Here is a 20,952-nt window from a genome sequence, read left to right on the forward strand (position 1 = left end):
AACTGACCAACTACAAGATGGTACTGTAATGTGAATCAGCACATATGTAGCTGATAGAGGAGAGTGATGTCAGTACAGCATAGAAATTTCATTGGTTCATTGGGATTTTTACCAGTATGTTATAAAGGGATCAGGGACAAGTTTCTCCATTAAAAAGAAAGCCTTAATATATGAGACCTCAAGAGAAAGTGGCGAAACAATAATTGCCTCCCTTTAGAGAAAACAAGAGCAAGTTTAGTGGCTTCAAGAACCTTAAGACTTTCCAATATTATGTTAACTGGTGAAAACTAAGGGTGCAGATGAAGTTGTAAAGACAGCTTTTCTTGTTTTAGCCTTCCCCCTAAACCCCCAAAACTATCAATAAAGGTCGCTATACACTGGCTCATTGTTAATTTCTATAAAATTAGTTTCTACTGAAGCAAATAACTTTAAGAACCTGTACCTCAAAACAGGAAAAACAAGTCCCAGTTTAAGGTTCATAAATGATGGGCTATGGTGTTTAATACAAATGCCAGAGTTAATCTGTATTTGTATTTTTAAGATCACTATTATTTATGTCAGTAGTCTGTTACAAAGCTGCATAATTCAAGTTTTCTACCCTATCCATATTTTCCCCAGATATGTGATTTTGCAGCATGTGAGGTTTTTCAGGAACACATATATTGTCTTACATCAGAAATGCCTTTACATTGGTTTAATGAAAAAATCATCTTAAATACTGCTGCAAATGGTAAAACACACATACAGTCATGCATTGCTTAACAACAAAATCATGTCCTGAGAAATGTGTCATTTGGCAATTCTGTCATTGTGCGAACTTCATACAGTGTACTTACACACACCTAGATAGTTTAGCCTAAATATTTTCAGTGAGTATTAATTATAAGTTTTTCAGACTTAAAACTTACTGATTAAAATAACCCATCAATATTTAAAGTAAAACTCTACTTATCTAACCAGACATCAGTAAACCATTCAGAAGTTTCTTAAAGTTCACAGATTTTGCTGAAAGCTATCCTCTCTGTGCTTGTTTTAATTTTATATACATATCAAAGATTAGTTAACTATATTCTTCTTGTAATCTTTAGTTCTGCCTTAGCTTACAACCACAGACCAGAAAAGGTGATGGGAAAACTGAACAAAATAGATCACTAAGATACATCAGAAGTAGACCAGAAAAGACATAGACTGTATCATTGATGGAAGGCAGAAATGTAGTACCATAATATTTACAGAAAGTATTTACTAGACTATATTTATTGAAGCTGGGTCATGTAAAATAGTTTAGAAAGCTGTCTATTAAGAGACTGAAATTGAGGCACTTGAAAGATCATGTTTCAGTAACTTAGCAAAACCCTCTAATTTGGAAGACAGCATTGCAGTCTTGATAAATGAATAAGGTATATTAACCCTGGAGAATATAAAGAAATCATAAATCATCAAATAAATATATTTCATTCAATCCATCCTTCTTTACACTGCAGATAGCAATCTTTCTAAAAGGCGAATTCAGTCAAATTGCTAGCTCCTCCTTTCCTAATGTAAACAGAATAAAAAGCCTAAAGCTACTGACAATATTTAGCTTTAATATAAATTTCCATCTTATCTCTTCCCCCATTTCCTTTTCTTTAGCTACAATATTTTTGGTACAATTCTGTTACAGTATAAATTCTAAACCTCCACATTTCCTTATAAACTATCTAGAAATGTCCTTGCCTAACTCTCCATTTATGAGACTCCTACCAAGTTTTCTCTGATTAAAGAAAGGGGGTTGTTATTAACAATATATTGTATAGTTAGTTGTATCATCAGCTCACACTCTCTGGCTAATGTCCTTAAAGCATTATGTAAAATCTATTTACTTTCTTTTGCTTTAAATAGCTTATGAAATATCATAAAGTAGTTGATACCTGTCCAGGATTAGTTAAAAACTTTCTTAAAGGCAGCAATTGTGCCAGTAACCATAATTTACCTTGGCAATAAATGGTTTCTTAAATGACTTGGAGGGAAGAAGCTCTATCTATTTAATCTTTCCATTCTTTACCATTCCTATGTACCCTATGCAGCTAAACTGACCTTGAGTTTCTTTAAGAAGCCAGTGCAGTATGTTAAGAGGCAGTCAGTGTCGGTTCTACAACCACCCATTTATTTCCTCCTTCTCTCCCGCCTCTTCCTTTCAACTAGGATTACAGTGAGTAATACAAACTCAGTATTTACTATCTAGTTGAGGCTACCTGAGCAGCTAGGAGTTCATATTTAAATATCTAGAATAGTTAAAAATGGCTAGCTTGAAAAGCAATGCCACAAATATTTTTTAAAGGCAAGATCTAAGAAAGCTTGCTTTCAAAAACAAATGGTAAAAAATAGTTCTTTTAGGTATCAAATGAAGTGACTTGGTTGTTACTATCACCAGAGAAGCAGTTATTCAAACACTTTCACTTGGATATGTTGCAGGATATTAAAGTATAAAATGGGGTTTTAATTCTTGAAATATCAGTAGTTAGCAATCTCCTACAAATTAAGCTCAGATCTCTAAAAAAGATCAAACCCATCTTGTTAGCACCATTTAATGTTTCAGTACCAATGTTCTGAACTTAGCACCAGTTAAAATACTGAAGAACAAATTTCAACTAACTTTTGGTGCCACCTTTCATTAAAGATTTTCATTCCTACTGCTTAGGATCATACTCCCTTAAAACAGATGGACCAGGAAAAACAAACAAACCTCACCCTCTTGACTCATCTTGTGACTCAGAGATACCCTTTTTCACATGTTTTGCCAAGTTGCAACTCATGTTATTTTTCCACTCTTTGGAAGGACATCTTTGGGGAAACTACCTGTTTTAATAGCTGAACATGCCTACATATTTAATTTAAATTATAATAGACAAGGTATTACAATAAAGAATTTTAAATTCATATATACTGTTACCTAAAATTTAAGCAAGACAGTAAACATTTAAATCTTTCAGTTTGAGTTTATGAAATATAAAAATACGTAATAAGGCACTGATGTAATGCTTACAAAAAAGCCACCAAATTAAACTGCTGAGACCGTACACCTGGATCAATGCACCGAGTATTCTCAGGGATAAATGTGAAATTTGGATGGTAACTCAGTTTAACATGTGATTTCAAGAATTTTATTCATCTTATAAAATGATTAAGAATTTGCATTTAGAGAGTTCACGTTGCTACAGTAAATTTTAGTATTTTCAACTGGACATATTAATACTAGAGCAATACTAATAGAAATAGAAGGTTACATATTTATTCATCACCTTTCACATGGAGAAACATAAACCATATCCCTTTATTATACTTACCTATTTCTCTCATTTAGAAAAAAGGAATATAAAGAGATTCCAAAACAGTGAAGAAAAGACCAAGGTCTCTGGCTCTTAAAACATTGCTATTAATACATACACAACAAGCTGCCACTGAACTGTTAGGACTAAAAGCAAAAACAACTTGAGGTCTAAACTCTTTTAGATGATTTTTAAGTTTCTCAAATAAAAAGAAAGAAATGGAATGATGGAAAATAAACTTTCCTCAAATTTTAGCCAATTCCCAATAACTATGTAGTAAAACACAGCAACAGACTACTGCTCCTTCAGGAAATTCTTTTAACAGCTACTTTATAAATAATTTATTACCTATTAAAAGACTAATTCATGATTTAACAACAAAAACAAGATTAAGCAAGTCTTTTTAAATTTTCCTAACAAAAATATTTTGAAAGAAACAACTAAATTACATGTGGGATCCAGGAGAGAATCCTGGGAAAAGAAAAGAAAAACCACTTTAAATTTCAACAGTTTTTTCACTAAAGTGGTTAATTTCTTGATTTTGATATTTGCAATATAATTCCGAGGGCTGTCAACATTAGGGAAAGCTGGCTCAGGGATATTCAAGAACTCTATTATAATTTTTTTTGTAATATCTCCTGAGTCTCCTCCAAATTTGTTACAACTCTTAATTCTTTCCTTGTCTTTCATGACCTTGAAATTTTTCATTCAACATTTTGTAAAATGTCCCTCAGTTTGAACTAGCTGTTTTCTCATGATTATAATGAATTAAGGCATTTGGGCTAAGAATACCACAGAAATGTTGTATCCTCCGTTATACTGTATCAGGGGGTTTCATGATGTCAATATGTTTTATTACTAGTGATGTTAATTTTGATCACTTGGCCAAAGGTGCCGTCTACCAGATTTCTCCACTACACATCTACTATCTTTCCACTTGCAGTTAAAAAATATCCTGGGGGCAGGGGGGAATATTTTGAAACTATATGAATATTCTATTTCTTCTCAAACTCTAACCTAATGTTAACATCTACCACCGATTCTTTTCTGCAACATTTATTATTGTGGTATTTGCCTAATAATGGTTTTCTTTTTCCCCTTTTTCCTTCATTAATTGGAATTTTTTTTAGGGGGGGGAAGAACCAGTCTATGTCTATTCTCTCCAATTTATTTCTTTATTCAATTATTTTTGTCAGCACAGACTCATGGATATTTATTTTGTCTGAGAGTTAAAATCCAATACTATCATTATTACTATTTTTTTTTTTTTTTGAGACAAAGTCTTGCTCTGTCACCCCAGCTGGAGTACAGTGGTGTGATCACAGCTCACTGCAGCCTCAAACTCCTGGTCTCAAGTTATCCTCCTGCCTTAGCCTCTGGAGTAGCAGGGCCTACAGGAACATGCCACCACGCCCAGCCTTTTTTTTTTTTTTTTTTAAGAGAGTGAGACTGTCTCGAGAAGAGAGAAAAAAACCTAACAGTGTTATCAACAGAAGTTACTGAGAAGGTTTTCAACATAAAGATTAATTTAAAAGTTTTAAAGTAATTTGTGAAATTCACCTCCTACAATGGTAATGGCTATCTGTATTTTCATGTTACCCCAAATGAGAAGTAAAATCCACCAGGGGGCGCAGTAGATAAAACCTTGATAAGCAGCTCCAAAAAAACCTCAAATTTTATAACGACTCTGTATATAGACTAGCAGTTTAAATTTATAATCTGCACAGACTAGTTTGACTACCAAGTGAACAGAGCAAAGAAGATACCCTACCAATATTATGAGAGAACTGAAACAGTGTATTATGAAATAAATATACCATTATAATTGCACCTTTGTCAAAAAAAAAATCAATCAAATTAGAAAGATAGATAGATGTATATATATATGGGTCTGGACCCTCTACTCTCTCTGTTCCATAGATTTGTGTGTCTTATATCATCACCACAGTCTTTTGTTTTACGATACATTTTTAAATCAGGAGCACTGTCCTTTTATTTCATTCTTTTTTTAACCTCTTCTGATTCTTGTAAGACCTGTGCATTTCCACATGAAATTAATAATCAGTTTGGTGATTTTTACAAAATTCTTGTTGAGAATTTGATTGGGATTGGGATTGTCTTGAAACTATAGATCAATCCGAGTAGAACCACCATCTTAATACAAAGTTTTCAAATCTACAAATGTGGTATATCTCTCCATTTATGTAGGTCTTTTAAAATTGCTCTCAATAATGTTTTATAATTCACAGTAGAGATTTTATACATATTTGGTTAAATTTATACCTAAATGTTTTAGGTTTTTATTAAGAATGAATAGTGCTTGTCAATTTCACTTTTTTCAGTTGTTCTTTGCTGTCATATAGAAATTCCATTTATTTTTATACATTGTCCTTATATCCTACAAGCTTGCTGAATTCACTTATTCTAGTAACTTAGAATTTGCTATATATAGAGGGAAAGATATAGATATATATGTATCTTCTGAGAATAAAGACAATTTTAATCTTTTCGAATCCCAATATTTTTTCTTTTTCTTGACTTAATATAGTGACTAGGACTTATAAAACAATGTTGACTAGTAGTGGTTAGTGTGATAAATCTTGCTTTCTTCCCCAATCTTAGGTGGAAACTATTCAGTCTTTCACAATAAGAAAAGTGGTAGGTTTCTGAGTAGGTGCTTATTATCAGGTTGAGAAAGTTCCCTTCTATTCCTAATTTGCTAATAGTATTCATCATGAAAGACTATTTTGAATTTTGTCAAATACTTTGTTATACTGAAAAGATTATTTTCTCTTTTATTTTGTCCACATACTGAATTATATTAATTGATTTTTGAATGTTAAAATCATACTCCTGGTTTAAAAAAAAAAAAAAACCTTGGTCTTGTTATATTATCCTTTTTACAGACTGCCAAATTTGATTTACAAATGGTTAATGCATATATGTTTATGGAGAATTTTGATCTATATCCTATATTGGTTTTCTTATAATGTCTTGGGTATTGCTATCAGGGTAATGCTAACTTCTATTTTCTGGAAGAATCTAGGTAAGATTGGTTGTTGTTGTTTTTTGTTGTTGTTGTTAAATGTTTGATAGAATTTACCATTAAAGTCACTTGGCCCTGGAGTTTTCTTTGTGGGAAGATTTTGAAATAAGAATTCAGTTTCATTAATAGATATAAGGCTGGGACTGCAAACTAGTGCAACTTCTGTGGAAAGCAATATGGAGCTACCTTAGAGTAGATCTACCATTTGATCCAGCAATCCCATTACGGGGCATCCACCCAAAAGAACAAAAGATATTCTATAAAAAAGACATCTGCACTCAAATGTTTATAGCGGCACAATTCACAATTGCAAAGATGTGGAAACAACCCAAGTGCCCATCAATGCATGAGTGGATTAATAAAATATGGTATATATATATACCATGGAGTACTATTCAGCTATAAGAAACAATGATGATACAGCACTTCTTGTATTTTCCTGGACGGAGCTGGAACCCATTCTATGAAGTATCCCAGGAATGGAAAAATAAGCACATGTACTCACCAGCAAATTGGTATTAACTGATAAACACCTAAGTGGACATATAGGAATAACATTTATCGGATTTATCGGGTGTAGGGCAGATGGCGGGGGGGGGGGGGGGGGGGGGAGGGGATGGGTATATACATACATAATGGGTGTGATGTGCACCATCTAAGAGTGGACACACTTGAAGCTCTAAGGGGGGAAGGGGGGCTAGGGCAACATACATAACCTAAACATACCCTAAACATTTGTACCCCCATAATATGCAGAAATAAAAAAAAACAGATACAAAGCTGTATCTATATCTACATTTTCACCTACTATTTCAGTGATTATTTCCACTCCTATTTTATCGAATACATCTACTGAATCAGACAAGACTAATGGAAATAAGGTTAAAAAAAAATTACATTGGAAATTTCTTTCAGACAGATGCTATGATCCTCTGTATTTGTTTCCGAAGTCATTCTTTTCCTACATTTTTCCATATTTTGCTCTAACATTCTTAGGAAGATTGAAGAATATGTATTTTTGATAGATAGTTAGGGTTTTTCACCAGCTAATGTAACTGACTTCTACATACTAGCTCCAAAATTACTCAACTTTGTGCTAGATAACCAAATTACTATATGTCACATGAACCTCAGTACTGAAACCACCAATTTGTTAGTGCTGCCATGATACCAAAATTTGACAGTGTGGGTAAAGAAAATTGAGCTACCACTTTGCTTAAGACTACTTGTCTAAAAATTTGAAATGTTTTAAAACATAATAGAGAATCCAGGAATTTTTTTTAAAGAAAAAAAGGACTATAACAGCAAAACAAGATAGCAATCCAAAGTATTTAAGTTTATGCACCATGCTTAAGAAATCCTTTGTCCCTCTCTTCATTACTCAACTCTAAAGCAATTTGAATGTAGCCAGAATATAAATAATTCTCAGTGACTAGTTGAAATAAATTAGAACTCAGGATCACCACATTACCAAGTAAATGATAAATGAAAGCTGACAAATTGTTTAAAAAACATATTTATGAATATTTTAATTTAAAGCAACAAATGTATGAATCAATTTCAAAGTCAATGACATACAATTTTTTAAAATAATAAATGGCATCTTAGGAATAAAATGTTTCAAAATCATTTTTACCTGTTCACATTCAAACTGAATTTTTACTGATATTAACAATACTTCCTCTAAAGGTTTCTGAGATGATGGTTTAGGAGTGAACAAGAAATTAGCAGTTAGAATTCACATTATTAAAAAATGAAGTGAATTAAGCCAGTCCATATAAGTAAGCAATGCTGAAATGAAGGAGGAAATAAAATTAAATTTAGATTATCTTTTTCTCTGATAATGTTTTGCTTTCAAAACAAAGAAAAACCTCAATCTAAGAATATGAACTTGTAAACCTCTCTGAGACAATCTGATTAAGAGCAGACATTAATAGCAAGTTAAGTCAGTTATGTCTAAATTTTCATGTCACCTGTAAATATTCAAACTAGAAACAAAATTGCTGGAATGTGACTGTTTACTCAAAACTGGAGCAGCGTTCTACTGGACAGAAATGTTTTCAAGATTTCTACAGATAGTTCATTATACATAATGAAACATTCCTTCAAAGTCTGCCTTTCAAAGTCATTCCTTCAAAGCTCTTCTTGGGTCACCTAGCAAAAGAAAGCTGAGAAATCTTTTTAGATACAACAACCTTTCATCAACATTCAGTCTACTATACAGTCTTCAGGCCTGTATTTACTAATTTTATCAAAACCATTCATAATTATATTTATAAAAATTAGCTGAATCTGATTTTCCACTCATATCTTCAATTCATGCCCCAATCTAGTCCTCCACTTTAACTATCTAAAGTATTATCTTGCACGAAGTCACTTTTCCAAGTTATCATGCCAAGTTACAACTAAGGTCTCAACTTTGAGCAAATCACCCCAACAGGTATACATTTCCTAGTCCAGATAGGTTAACAAAGTCACAATGGCCTAGAATAACTTAATTCAATAAAAATCCAACAATGAACTTTGAATGACAAAAATTCAGGGAATGATTATGTCCTAGACAAATCCAGTTTTGCCTATAATCATTCATGTAGATAAACTTAACATTAATATTGTAAGATTTACTATGAAAGGATATATAGTACAGTGAATAAAAATATGACTCTGAAGCATGACTGCCTAAAAACAAATAATGGCTCTGTTATTTCACCTGCTATGTGACTTTAGGCCAGTTATTTAAGGTCTATTTTCCCACCTGTACAATGGGGAAAGTAACAGAGCCTCTCTCATGAGACTAATGTGAGGATTAAAAGGGTTAAAATATGTAAAGTACTTAGAATAGTGTCTGGCACGTGGTAAGTGCCATACAAATATGTGTTTGTTGTTAATTTATTAAAACAAATGGGGTGACTAGTTAACTATTGGGTTTTCCTAACGGTATAGCCTTTAAAATTATCCAACTAGTTGTCTATATAGTCCATCTTTGAGCTCTTACTAGCTGATTCAACAAATACTTACTCAGCATCTGCTTTATGCAAAGCATTGTGCTTATATTTCCACTGTCAATATCCCAATTCTTTTATTGGTAAAAATTAGCATAAACAGCCACTTACTCTTATTAAAGTTTGCTGTTTGCATGCCACATTTAACTATAATTAATTATTTCTCCTTCATTTTCCTCTTAGTTATTTCCCTCTCCCTTTTTCCATTTATTGAAAAAAGTTTTACAAAGGAAAATTACAATCATATACAAGGTTGAGAGTATAAATTCTATATAACCAGCATCCAGTTTCAACCATTAACACACGAGAATTATTTTATCCATACCCTCACCCTAATTACCTTAGAGCAAATCCCACACAATTTCCTTGTAACTATTCAGTATTTATTATCTCTAACCCTTTTAAAAAACATATCACATATCACAATAGCATTATTACAGCTAAAAATTAATAATTCCTTGATATCAAATGATCAATGTTCAAATTTTCCCAAAGACACACATAATTTTTCAGGCTTTTTGAATCTGCCAGATTTGGCAATTAGGCAATGTGGAAATAAAAGTGACCTTAATAACAGTTTCAGTGGAGTAACGGCAGATGAAAGCCAGACTGCAGTAGCGCAAATATTAGCAAAAATAAAGAAATAAAGGTAATTGTGTATCTTCTTTCAAGAAACTCAAATAGAAGAAAACTGGAGAAAAACTGGAAAGTACATGCGGAATCAAAATCAAAGAAAAGCTGATTCTATTTGCAAACTGAAGAAAAAAGCTAAAGGTATAAGGGAGGCATACCCCAAATGCTGATACTGAAGGAAGGGAGGTTAAGACTGAATATGAAATTAAGCAAGTTTCGTGTGTGACAGGTGGGAGTAAGGAAAGAATGAGGTTAACGGTTAAAATGTCCTCAGTTTTCCCTAGTGTTAGGAGGCAAAATCATTTATTAAAAGTAGGGAATGCAGAAGGTTTGGGCAGAATGTTGATAATCTGGAGGAAATTTTAGGAGACTGACAGGGGAACCAGACAGGTCAAGGAATTAATCAGCATTCAAATCCTACATAGTTTTCAAAACCAATTTCAAATGTCACTCCTTCCATGAAGCTTTTCTTAATTTCCTTAACCAATGGCAATTTTCCCTCCTGGGAACCTCTGTTTCTATTTCTCATAATAATTTATTTGCACTGTAATAATTCATGCATTTCTCTTTTTTCCAGTAGCTAAACCGTAAGCACTTTGTGGGTGCTTACTTATCTGTGTGTCATAGGACCAAAGACAGTAACTTACAGTATATAATTAAGAGTCTTATTATCTTTTTCAAAAAAAAAACAACCAACACATTTACATACTGAAAGAAGGAGACAGTAACTACTTAAAACACTGACAGGACACTGAGGCTGGGGCAATTATAGAAGGCCTCACAGAGAACACTGACTTGAGCTGGGCCTGGAAGGGATAAGAAGGCATGGCAGGAATTAATCTGAATATGGAAGTAGAAATAGTGAAGTGCCTCAAGGACTGGTTTTAACAGTATTATAAATGATTATAGCTGTTCACAGACAACACTAAGCTCTTCTAATGGTGAAGAGGTTTTGTAGAAGAGCAAAAATATTTTACAATGCGGACAAAAAAGTGGCAGTTCTAATGTGGACAAGTTCATCTGGGGGAAATTCATCCAAACCATATGTAAAATATGATAAAAATATATCATATTCTAGTGGAACAAGTAGGAAACAGAGGGGAAATGACTATACAGTAGACAGCAAAAGTATTTAGATAGATTCACAGCTGGTTGAACAAACACTTATAAGTACAGATCTTTAGACACAAGGCTCAACAGTTCAATTAAAGCATGGATAAAGAAATAAGAAAGAAGGCTTATAAAGTTCTGAGGATAAAACTGAAGGGGACAGCTTTAACAGTATATGAAACCCATTTCAAATGTTTGCCACATAAATAAAGAACCTTAGCTTTTGTCATCCCAGATCTGCAGAAGGAAACATCCATCTGCCTTTTGCCCTGGTACGTTTTTCTTTGCAATGAAGTCAATGGCTCTCAGTCCCAGACTTAAAGAGCAGGTGGTAAGAACCTGGGAACTACAGCTCCCTTAGGAAAAATAAACAGTTCCTTGACCTATGAAAACTAGCTCCCTAGTATATCATCCCTATCAGAGTTATACAAGCAACAACTCTACTGTAGCCTGAAGCCTAGCTAATTACAGACTTCCACACCCTTCTTGCCAATAGCAAGTGGAGAAATAATTGTCACATGCTCAAACTGAACAGTAAGTGGCAAAGCACAATTTTGAGTGGAACTCTTTCAATTCTAAAGACACTATAAAACTGACACATTTACTTTGCCGGAGACAAGTATCTACCTAACACTGAGAGCATCAGTTTGTAACTTCTCTGTCTTGACCACAAGTTAGCTGTGTAATAGTGACAGAAATGAGAGTTCTTAAATCCAGAAGGCCACTATAGTCTATAACAGGGTTCAGCAAGCTTTCTGTTAAAGGCCAGGTAGTAAACATTTTAGGCTTTGTTGACCATATGGTCTCTGCTGAAACTACTCAACTCTGCCACGGAAGCACAAAAATAGCCAGAGACAGTATGTAAACAAATGGGCATGGCTATGTCCCAATAAAACTTTATTAATAAAAAAACACTGGCACTGAGTAGTTTACCAACAACTAAGGTCTACAGAATCATTATTAGGTCTAGTTTTGGTCAATTCTAACAATATTCTGGATGTAATATTTTACCTTCATGTTTAAAACAGAAACATATGATCCTAATTATACAGGAAACTATTTTTTTAAAAAAGCCTGGGAGGAAATAGTAAAATAAAATGTAAATAGTGGTTGGGATAGAAAGATCTAGTACTTAGATATCATAATTTTTTAAGAGTTATTTTTTTATTATGGCATAAGGCAAAATTATTTAAAGTCAATAAATTTTTATTTGAGTAATTTCACATGTGATTCCTTCTACTGTCCATCAAGGGTAGCCTTAGTTTCTCAAAGGCTGGAGTCTTTGAAGATTTACCTTCAAGACAGCCCTTTTTAATAGAACAGATCCTCAATCCATAATTGTCCAGTCAGTCCAAAAGTTACTTGTCACAATTCTTTTTCTTTTATTTTGGCATCTTTCATCTCTACTTGAATATGGACATACTGATGAAAACTTAAATTCTCTACCAAGAATCTCTGGGATCTAACTTCTTCAAGCAAGTTAAATTAGGGTCATTTTTAGAGTAGATGGATCTGCCTGGTTCTCAGTTTGACACCCTCTTGGAAAAATGATTGAGTTCAAATCATACTAGCTCCTAAAGCCATCACACTCAAGAACAGTATAGACCAGTGGGATATGCCAAATGCCTTCAACTCCGGCCATAATGTTCTCAAGATAAAGGCCTTAAAAAAAAAAAGCCATTTTGATATGTCAACATGAAATTAGAATACTAAATTAATATAGCTCAGATTTCTTTCATGGCCTATGCTTTTTTTTTTTTTTTAATTTAGAGACAGGGTGCTGCTCTGTCACCCACGCTGGAGTGGAGGGGCCCAATCATAACTCACTGGAACCTCAAATTCGTGGAATCAAAGCAATTCTCCTGCCTCAACCTCCTGAGTAGCTAGGACAAGCTAGTTTTTTAAAATTTTTCTCTGGCATGTATGGCTATGTTGCCCAGGTTGGTCTCTTCTAACTCCTGGCCTCAAGTGATCTTCCCACCTAGGCCTCTCATGAGTCCTGGGATTACAGGCATAAGCCACTGTGCCCAGCCAACCTCCATCACTTTAAATTGTCTTGTAATATTCCTTCTTATATGTATCAAAACCCATACTGAACAATGAGTTCTGTGTTGCAAAAGAGGATTTATTTTTTGCACCTGTCTGTAAGTCTTTGCCAACAAGTTAGACAAAAACAAACACAAGTGCTGGATATCATCATTTTTTACAAAGTTTAAAAGTTACAAAATGGAAGATAAAATGAATAAATAAGTAATTTGAGTTTATGTTAACTCTCTCAAGAAACAGGGTACTACCTATGACAGAATCCAAAGAAAATAAGGAGTAATCAAAAACATCATTTACACAGAGAGTTAAAGGAGAATGAAGTTAGCTAAGTAAAGAGCTGATAAAACAGCACACCACCGATAGGCAAGCAAAAGGTGGTGATGGGAATGAAAACAATTGGCAAGTGTTTGGGGAAAACAAAGAAGACTTCAGAAACAGAATGAGCAAGGGGAATTTAACAATACAAAAGGGAAGTGAAGCCTCATCCCAAGCAAAAAGGTCTCTAAGCAAGGCAGAACCAGTCTCATCAAACAGGGGCCGAAAGGGCTGTTTCTGTTACCAAGGAAGACTGAGAATGGGTTCATGGTTCTAGATCTTCAGGATACCTTAATCAAGCAACAGTCTCCATTTTAATTCTCAGGATTGCCCTCTTTCCCAATCACTGCCCTTTCACACAAAAGCTCTTAGGTTTTTTTTAAGGAATTCACATAAGCTCCCTGGTTGTCTTACTGGTCCATGAATCAAGAATTTCTAAGCTTGTCATTTTCTTTCTTTAGGTTCTCCAATACAGTCAGAAGTAACCAGCCCATCCACACTCCTTACACTCCTCATTCTCCCCAGAAAGTTTTTCATGATACCTACTTGCTCTACCAAAGTTTTCCCTCTAATAAGCACTTTATTTTATGCAACCACAAGACAAACTTGTAAAAAGTTAAATATGTAAAACAATGTGTAAAAAGTTAACTGTTTTCCAGTATGTGCCACAGACTACCAATGTTCTTTTTCATGACAATGGGATCATCACTACCTCCAGGTCCACCCAGGTCAGATAGTCAATCCAATTTCCATTACCTTGAGAGTACAGTCTATTGTATTATTCAGGGTTCAACTACAGGTTACAAACTCAAACTCTAGCTAAAGCAGAGTGTGTTTTTCAATGTTAGAAGGCTAAAAAAACAAACAAAAAAAGAGTCTGGATTGAACTTTAAATCCAAAATGCTTTAAAATTTGAAACTTTGTGAGTGCTGACATGACAATCAAAGGGAATTTCCGCTCACTGAACATTTCAGATGCTTGATCAGTCAGTATATACAATGCAAATACAGGCATACCTTGGAAATATTGCGAGTTCAGTTCCAGCCTACCACAATAAAGCAAATATAGCAATAAAGCAAATCACACAAATCTTTTGGTTTTCCAGTGCATATAAAAGTTGTTTATATTAAATTATAGTTTATTAAGTGTACAATGGCATTATGTCTGAAAAAAACAATGTAGGTATGTAAGGTACCATATACCAAGGTATGTAAGGTTCATACCTTAATTTAAAAATGCTTTACATTTTTAGTAAAAATGCTTTACTAAAAAATGCTAGTGATCATCTGAATGAGTTGTAATCTTTTTGCTTTACTGCTAAAAAATGCTAATGATCATCTTCAGAAAGTTGTAATCTTTTTGCTAGTGGATGGATGGTCTTGCTTTGATGTTGAAAGCCGCTGACTGATCGGGGTGACTGTCATAATTTCTTAAAATAAGACAATGAAATTTGCTGCAATGACTGACTCTTCCTTTCACAAAAGATTCCTCTGTAACCTGCGATGCTGTTTGATAGTATTTTACCCACAACAGAACTTCTTTCAAAATTAGAGTCATGCTCTCAAACCCTGCCACTGCTTTATCAAGTAAGTTTATGTAATATCTAAAATGTTTTGTTGTCATTTCAACACTCTTCACAACATCTTCACCAGGAGCAAATCCCCTCCAGAAACTACTTTCTTTACCCATCCAAAAGAAGCAACTCCGCATGCATTCAAGTTTTACAATATTGTAGCAATTCAGTCACATCTTCAGGATCCACTTCTAATTCTGGTTCTCTTGTTATTTCCACCACATCTGCAGTTACTTCCTCCACTAAACTCTTGAACCCCTCTTAAAGTCATCCATAAGGGTTGGAATCAACTTCTTCCAAATTCCCTTTAATATTAATATTTGGACCTCATCCCATGAATCACGAATGTTCATAAAGGAATCTAGAATGGTGAATCCTTTCCAGAAGGTTTTTAATTTATTTGCTCAGATCCAACAAAGGAATCACTACCTATGGCAGCTATAGCCTTACAAAATGCGTTTGTTAAACAATAACACTTAAAAGTTGAAATTACTCATTAATCCATGGGCTGCAGAATGGATGGTATGTTAGCAGCCATGAAAACAACTTTACTCTCTTTGCACATCTCCATCAGAGCTGTTAGGTGACTAGGTACATAGTCCATGAGCAGTAATATTTTCAAAGAAACCTTTTTTTCTGAGGAGATATGGATAGTGGGCTGAAAATATTCATTAAACCATGCTGTAAACAAATGTGCTGTCTGTTGTTCCATTTACAGAGCACAAGCAGACTAGATTTAGCACAATTCTTAAGGGCCCTAGAATTTTCAGAATGGTACATGAGCACTGGCTTCAACTTAGTCACCAGCTGCATCAGCCCCTAACAAGAGAGCCAGCCTCTCCTTGGAAGTGAGGCATTATCTATAGCTATGAAAGTCCTAGATGGCATCTTCTTCCAATAGAAGGCTGTTTTATCTACACTAAAAATTAGTGTAGCCATCTTCATCAATGATTTGGCTACATCTTTTGGATAACTTGCTCCAGCTTCTATACCGGTACTTGCTACTTTATCTTGCACTTCTATGTTATGAGGATGGCTTCTTTCCTCAAACCTTATGAATCAACTTCTGCCAAGCTCCAAACTTTTCTTTTGCAGCTTTTCATCTCTCTCAGCCTTCACAGAATTGATATGATGATAAAATAAATGATAATATAATATAAAATATGATATATGATAATATGATAAAAGGAAAAAAAGGGAATATTATGGATGGTTTGATCTATCCAGACCACTAAAACTTTGCCCTATCAACAATAAGGTTGTTTTGCTTTCTTATCATTTGTGTGTTCAATAGAACAGCATTTTTAATTTCCTTGAAGAACTTTTACTTTGCATTCACATCTTGGCTAAATGTATGGTGCAAAAGATCTAGTTTTCAGCCTGTCTTGGCTTTCAACATGTTTTCTTCACTATGCTTACTCATTTCTAACTTTTTATTTAAAGTGAGAGATGTGCAACTCTTTCTTTCATTTGAACACTTAAAGGTCACTGTAGGGTTAACTTGCCTGATTTCAACATTGTTGTATTTCAGGAAATAGGGAAGCCTGAGGAGAGGAAGAAAGGGGTTCCTTCCTGTTTGGCTAGTTAGTGGACCATTCAGAACACAGATATTTATCTATCAACTAAGTTTGCCATTTTATATGGGTGCCATTTATGATGCCCCAAAACAATTATTATTATTTTTGAGACAGGGCCTCGCTCCATCATCCAGGTCATCACAGCTCATGCAGCCTCCTGTTCCCACCTCAGCCTCCCGAGCAGCTGGGACCAGTGGTCCCCAACCTTGTTGGCACCAGGAATAATTTTTCCGCCTGGCAGAGCTCAGGCGGTGATGCAAGCATTGGGGAGCTACTGTAAATGTAAATGTAGATGAAGCTTAGCTCAACCACCACTCACCTGCTGTACAGCCCTCCTCCCCCATTCCTATTCCTAAATTCCATGGAAGACAATTTTTCCATGGACTGCAGGGTGGGGGAGGGGGAAATGGAGGACAGGGGACATGAGGACACTCTATGCCCTGGTTCCTAACAGACTGCGGACCGGGAGTTGGGGACTGCAGGCTGGAACTATAGGCATGCACCACCACAACGTCCAGCTAACTTTTCTATATATTTCATAGCAAGATCCCATCTCCACAAAAAGTAAAAAAGAAAATAATTAGCCGGGCACGGTAGCGCACACCTGTAGTCTCAGCTACTAGGGAGGCTGAGGCGGGAGGACAGCTTAAATCTAAGAGTTCAAGGCTGCAGTGAGCTATAATGACACTGTTGCACTCCAGCTTGCGCAACAGAATGGGGCCCCATTTCTGAAAGAAAAAACATATATATGTGCATACATATTTACAGTAACATCAAAGACCACTAATCACAAATTATCATACAAATACAACAGAAATTCTGAAATATTGTGAGAATTACCAAAATGTGATAGTCAAGAAGTGAGCATGCTGCTAAAAAACAGCACCCAGACTTGCCAAAAATCCTTAATTTGTAATAAAAAAAAAAAAGGAAAAACAAAACCACAGTATCTACAAAGTGCAATAAATTGAAGCACAATAAAATGAGGTCCACCTGTATTCCAAAATCTGAAACATTTTTGGTACCAAGCTTTTCAAATAAGAGACAGTCAACCTGTATTGCCTGTCCTACAATTCAGAAACTGCATAGTGAATTTGAAAGCTTCTTGCTCCAGAACACTGAACACACACATAAAAATCCAAATCACATCTAGAATCCTATCAGCAGAAATAGTAAAATTAGGAAAAGAACAAACTCCAACTCTCTTCTACCTTCCAAATCTCACATAAGTATATCTATTGCAGAAACAAAGTAACATTAAGAACCCTGGCTACAAATGAATCTGAGATATTAATATGTTCCTGTTGAGTTTTAAAGTTTTTATATACCAGAAGGTGGTCATGAATGATGCCAGCCACCCTTGGTAACGTAACATCAAATTCTAGTTTCTATGCCAATAGATATATTACAATAGAAGAGTACAGAATGCAGCTTAAGAAGTTAAGGGAATGAAACTGTTCAAAGGATATAAAGAAATCAGGATTCAAGATGTAGAGGTAAGTGGGTTGGGAAAGAATAGAGCAGATAGAACTGAATTAATAAAACTGTAATGTCTAAGAACAGTATGACCAAGGACTTAAGGGTCACTAAGTCCTTATTTTATTTTTAAATACTAACTTATAAATGAAATACACTATGGGGAATAATAAATGTCATTTTATATATCGAATAATGATTTTTTTAGACTTAATTCCCAACCCCAAGAGCTAATAGTAACAAAATGAAACTAAAATGCGTTGGGATAGAAAACTGCAGAAGTATAATCCTTTATTTTTTAAAGGATGTCACAATGAACATGCTCTTGATTTTTTTTTTTTTTTTAAAAAAAGCCCATGTACAGCTACCATCATCAGATATCATAGGTGACCAGTCCACTAGGGTCTTTTTTAACTCTTATTGCAATATTAATCCAAGTAAATTAACTAACTCAAATTCTAAATTAACATCCAGTCTTTCAAATATTAAGCTTCCATCAAATGCATACATGAATTCCTTTTTTAAACTTAAAAATAAAACATTTTAAATATTAGAAAAAGGTTTTAGACAATAGATGTTTATTCTGTAAGTTTACTGTTCAGTCAGATAAGACACAGGATCACCCCCACCCCTACCCTAAAATTTAAAAAACTAACAAAAATGTCCGTGATTCCATTTGTTGAAAAAAAACAAAACACAAAGACTTAATGGACACTGTGTGCCGTATCTGCTTCTCCTTCCTCAATACATGAAAAGCTATACTTTCCAGCCCTGTGGCAGTTTGGTGGGGTTGTATAACTAGATCTGGTCCACAAAATGTGAAATATGAGCATAAGTAATATAGGTCACTTCTGAGCCAAGGCCAAAATCAGCACTGCTTGCAGCTCCTTGCGTTTCCCTCTTCCTCAGTGACCTTGGGAACCATGCACAAAAATGGGTGGCATTACAAGACAAGGAAGGCTGGATCCGTGAGTCACCAAAGAGAAAAAACTCTTACAAATCCATTTAAAACCTTGTTAACCTGAAAAGTTAGTTAGGTTAAGCCACTGAGATTTGAGAGTTTATTTGTAACCACAGTACAGTATATACATTAATAATAAAGAAGTCTATAAAAAAATTTCCCTAATTCTGGAAAATAGTTAAGGGCTAACTTTTTATATAAATAAATATATTTATTTTAGAAGTATCTGACACATATACATACATACATACATATAGATGTGTGAATAAAAGAAAGTCTTGATAATAAGAATATTCAACTTACAGTGTGAGCACATTTCCAAAGGATAACTTGCCTCATTTCCCTGGGAGGGGAAAAAAAACCAGTTAGTCACAAAATAGACACAACTTTCTTTAAAATATTAAACATTTAAGTCACAAAACACAGGGAAATAAGCCATAAATATGTCTAAATCTATAAATTAATTTGCATTTTTAAAAACTGGTAATAAAATTTATACAATATGGTAGAAAGAACTCTTAAACGGGTCTGATTTGTGGCTCTGACACTTAGGACTTCTGCAAACATTTAATTAAAATATATTTTAAGTATTTTTAATACCCTAAACACTTTATATGTCAAATTTTAACACACTTGGGACTGCCAATGCTCTAACTTCTTATGCTGGTGAATTCATTTTGGGGTAGAGCTCAAAATAAACTTTCCCTTGGTGTCTTTATTTAACTGAAGAGTTTCCTGAGACTGCAAAGTGAGCTGTTAAAAAGAAAAAAACAAAAACCTGTTACCATTTTTACCTGCATAAAACAGAATTTCCTGTATACTATGCAACTAAAATAAGAAAAATATTAGGCCTGGCTCAGTGGCTCTCCCCTGTAACCCTAGCACTCCGGGAGGCCAAGGTGGGCGGATTGCTCAAGGTCAGGAGTTCGAAAACAGCCTGAGCAAAAGCAAGACCCCGTCTTTACTATAAATAAAAAGAAATTAATTGGCCAACCAGTATACATATAAAAAATTAGCCGGGCATGGTGGCACATGCCTGTAGTCCCAGTTACTCGGGAGGCTGAGGCAGTAGGATTGCTTGAGCCCAGGAGTTTGACATTGCTGTGAGCTAGGCTGATGCCATGGCACTCACTCTAGTCTGAGTAACAAAGTGAGACTCTGTCTCAAAAAAAAAAGAAAAATATTAACGTGAAGGTGAGTCCAATATAAAACAGCCAGTCACTTGAAACCCACCTCTACTTTTTTTCATGGAAAATCTTATCTCATGAATAGACTCCAATATAATTTGTCTGAATTCCTAGTGTTTTAAAAAAATATAAAACCAACTATCTATTGCCTATATACTAGGATTCTATGCAGAATGTTTTTAAGGAAAAAGGTTTTCTAGAAAAACTACAGACCTGGGCCAATGCCTACGTTTAACAACTCTAGAGGACTAGGCCCAGGGAGGTCAAGTATCTGGTGGAAGATCACGCCATTTGATTAGCAGTGGAATCAGAAGTAGTTCTAAATCTACAACAGTAAAAATTCCAAGTCTAACAGACTCACAGAGGTAGAATCATTAAGATCTTTAAAAGGGTCTATAGAATTTAAAGTAATGTAAATTAAGTTTTTAAAGTTCAGTAGTAAATTGAGACCCAAGCATCCTATATTCCATTTATCTACTCTTGACCCGGCCTAGCAATTAAATAGCAATAAGTATACAATTGCTATAAGTGTACAATTAACATTAGAATGTTTAAATATACTTATATATCCTAATAAGTTATTGAAAAAAATTTTAGTATGGCTGGCTGGTTTTTTTTTTTTTTTTTGAGACGCAGTCTCAACTCTCTTGCCCAGGCTAGAATGCTATGGCATCAGCCTAGCTCACAGCAACCTCAAACTCCTAGGCTCAAGCGATTC

At 34.5% G+C, this 20,952-nt stretch overlaps 2 protein-coding genes and 1 non-coding gene across 3 annotated transcripts in view; 1 reads left to right on the forward strand and 2 right to left on the reverse strand.

The window, feature by feature from the left end:
- Positions 1-20,952, forward strand: part of PLEK (pleckstrin) — a 224,262-nt gene that overhangs the window by 45,728 nt on the left and 157,582 nt on the right. The window lies entirely within an intron of this gene.
- PPP3R1 (protein phosphatase 3 regulatory subunit B, alpha) overlaps positions 1-20,952 on the reverse strand; it is a 63,402-nt gene that overhangs the window by 10,347 nt on the left and 32,103 nt on the right. The window contains exon 2 of the mRNA XM_012750131.3: positions 19,351-19,390. Within this exon, the coding sequence (XP_012605585.1) occupies positions 19,351-19,390 (40 nt within the window). The remainder of the gene's footprint in view (positions 1-19,350; positions 19,391-20,952) is intronic.
- LOC142870372 (small nucleolar RNA SNORA40) lies at positions 13,160-13,287 on the reverse strand. The gene has a single exon (XR_012918779.1). It is a non-coding gene; the product is annotated as a small nucleolar RNA SNORA40 (small nucleolar RNA).

Source organism: Microcebus murinus, chromosome 3 (genome assembly GCF_040939455.1).
Source record: "Microcebus murinus isolate Inina chromosome 3, M.murinus_Inina_mat1.0, whole genome shotgun sequence".
Taxonomy (NCBI): Eukaryota; Metazoa; Chordata; class Mammalia; order Primates; family Cheirogaleidae; genus Microcebus; species Microcebus murinus.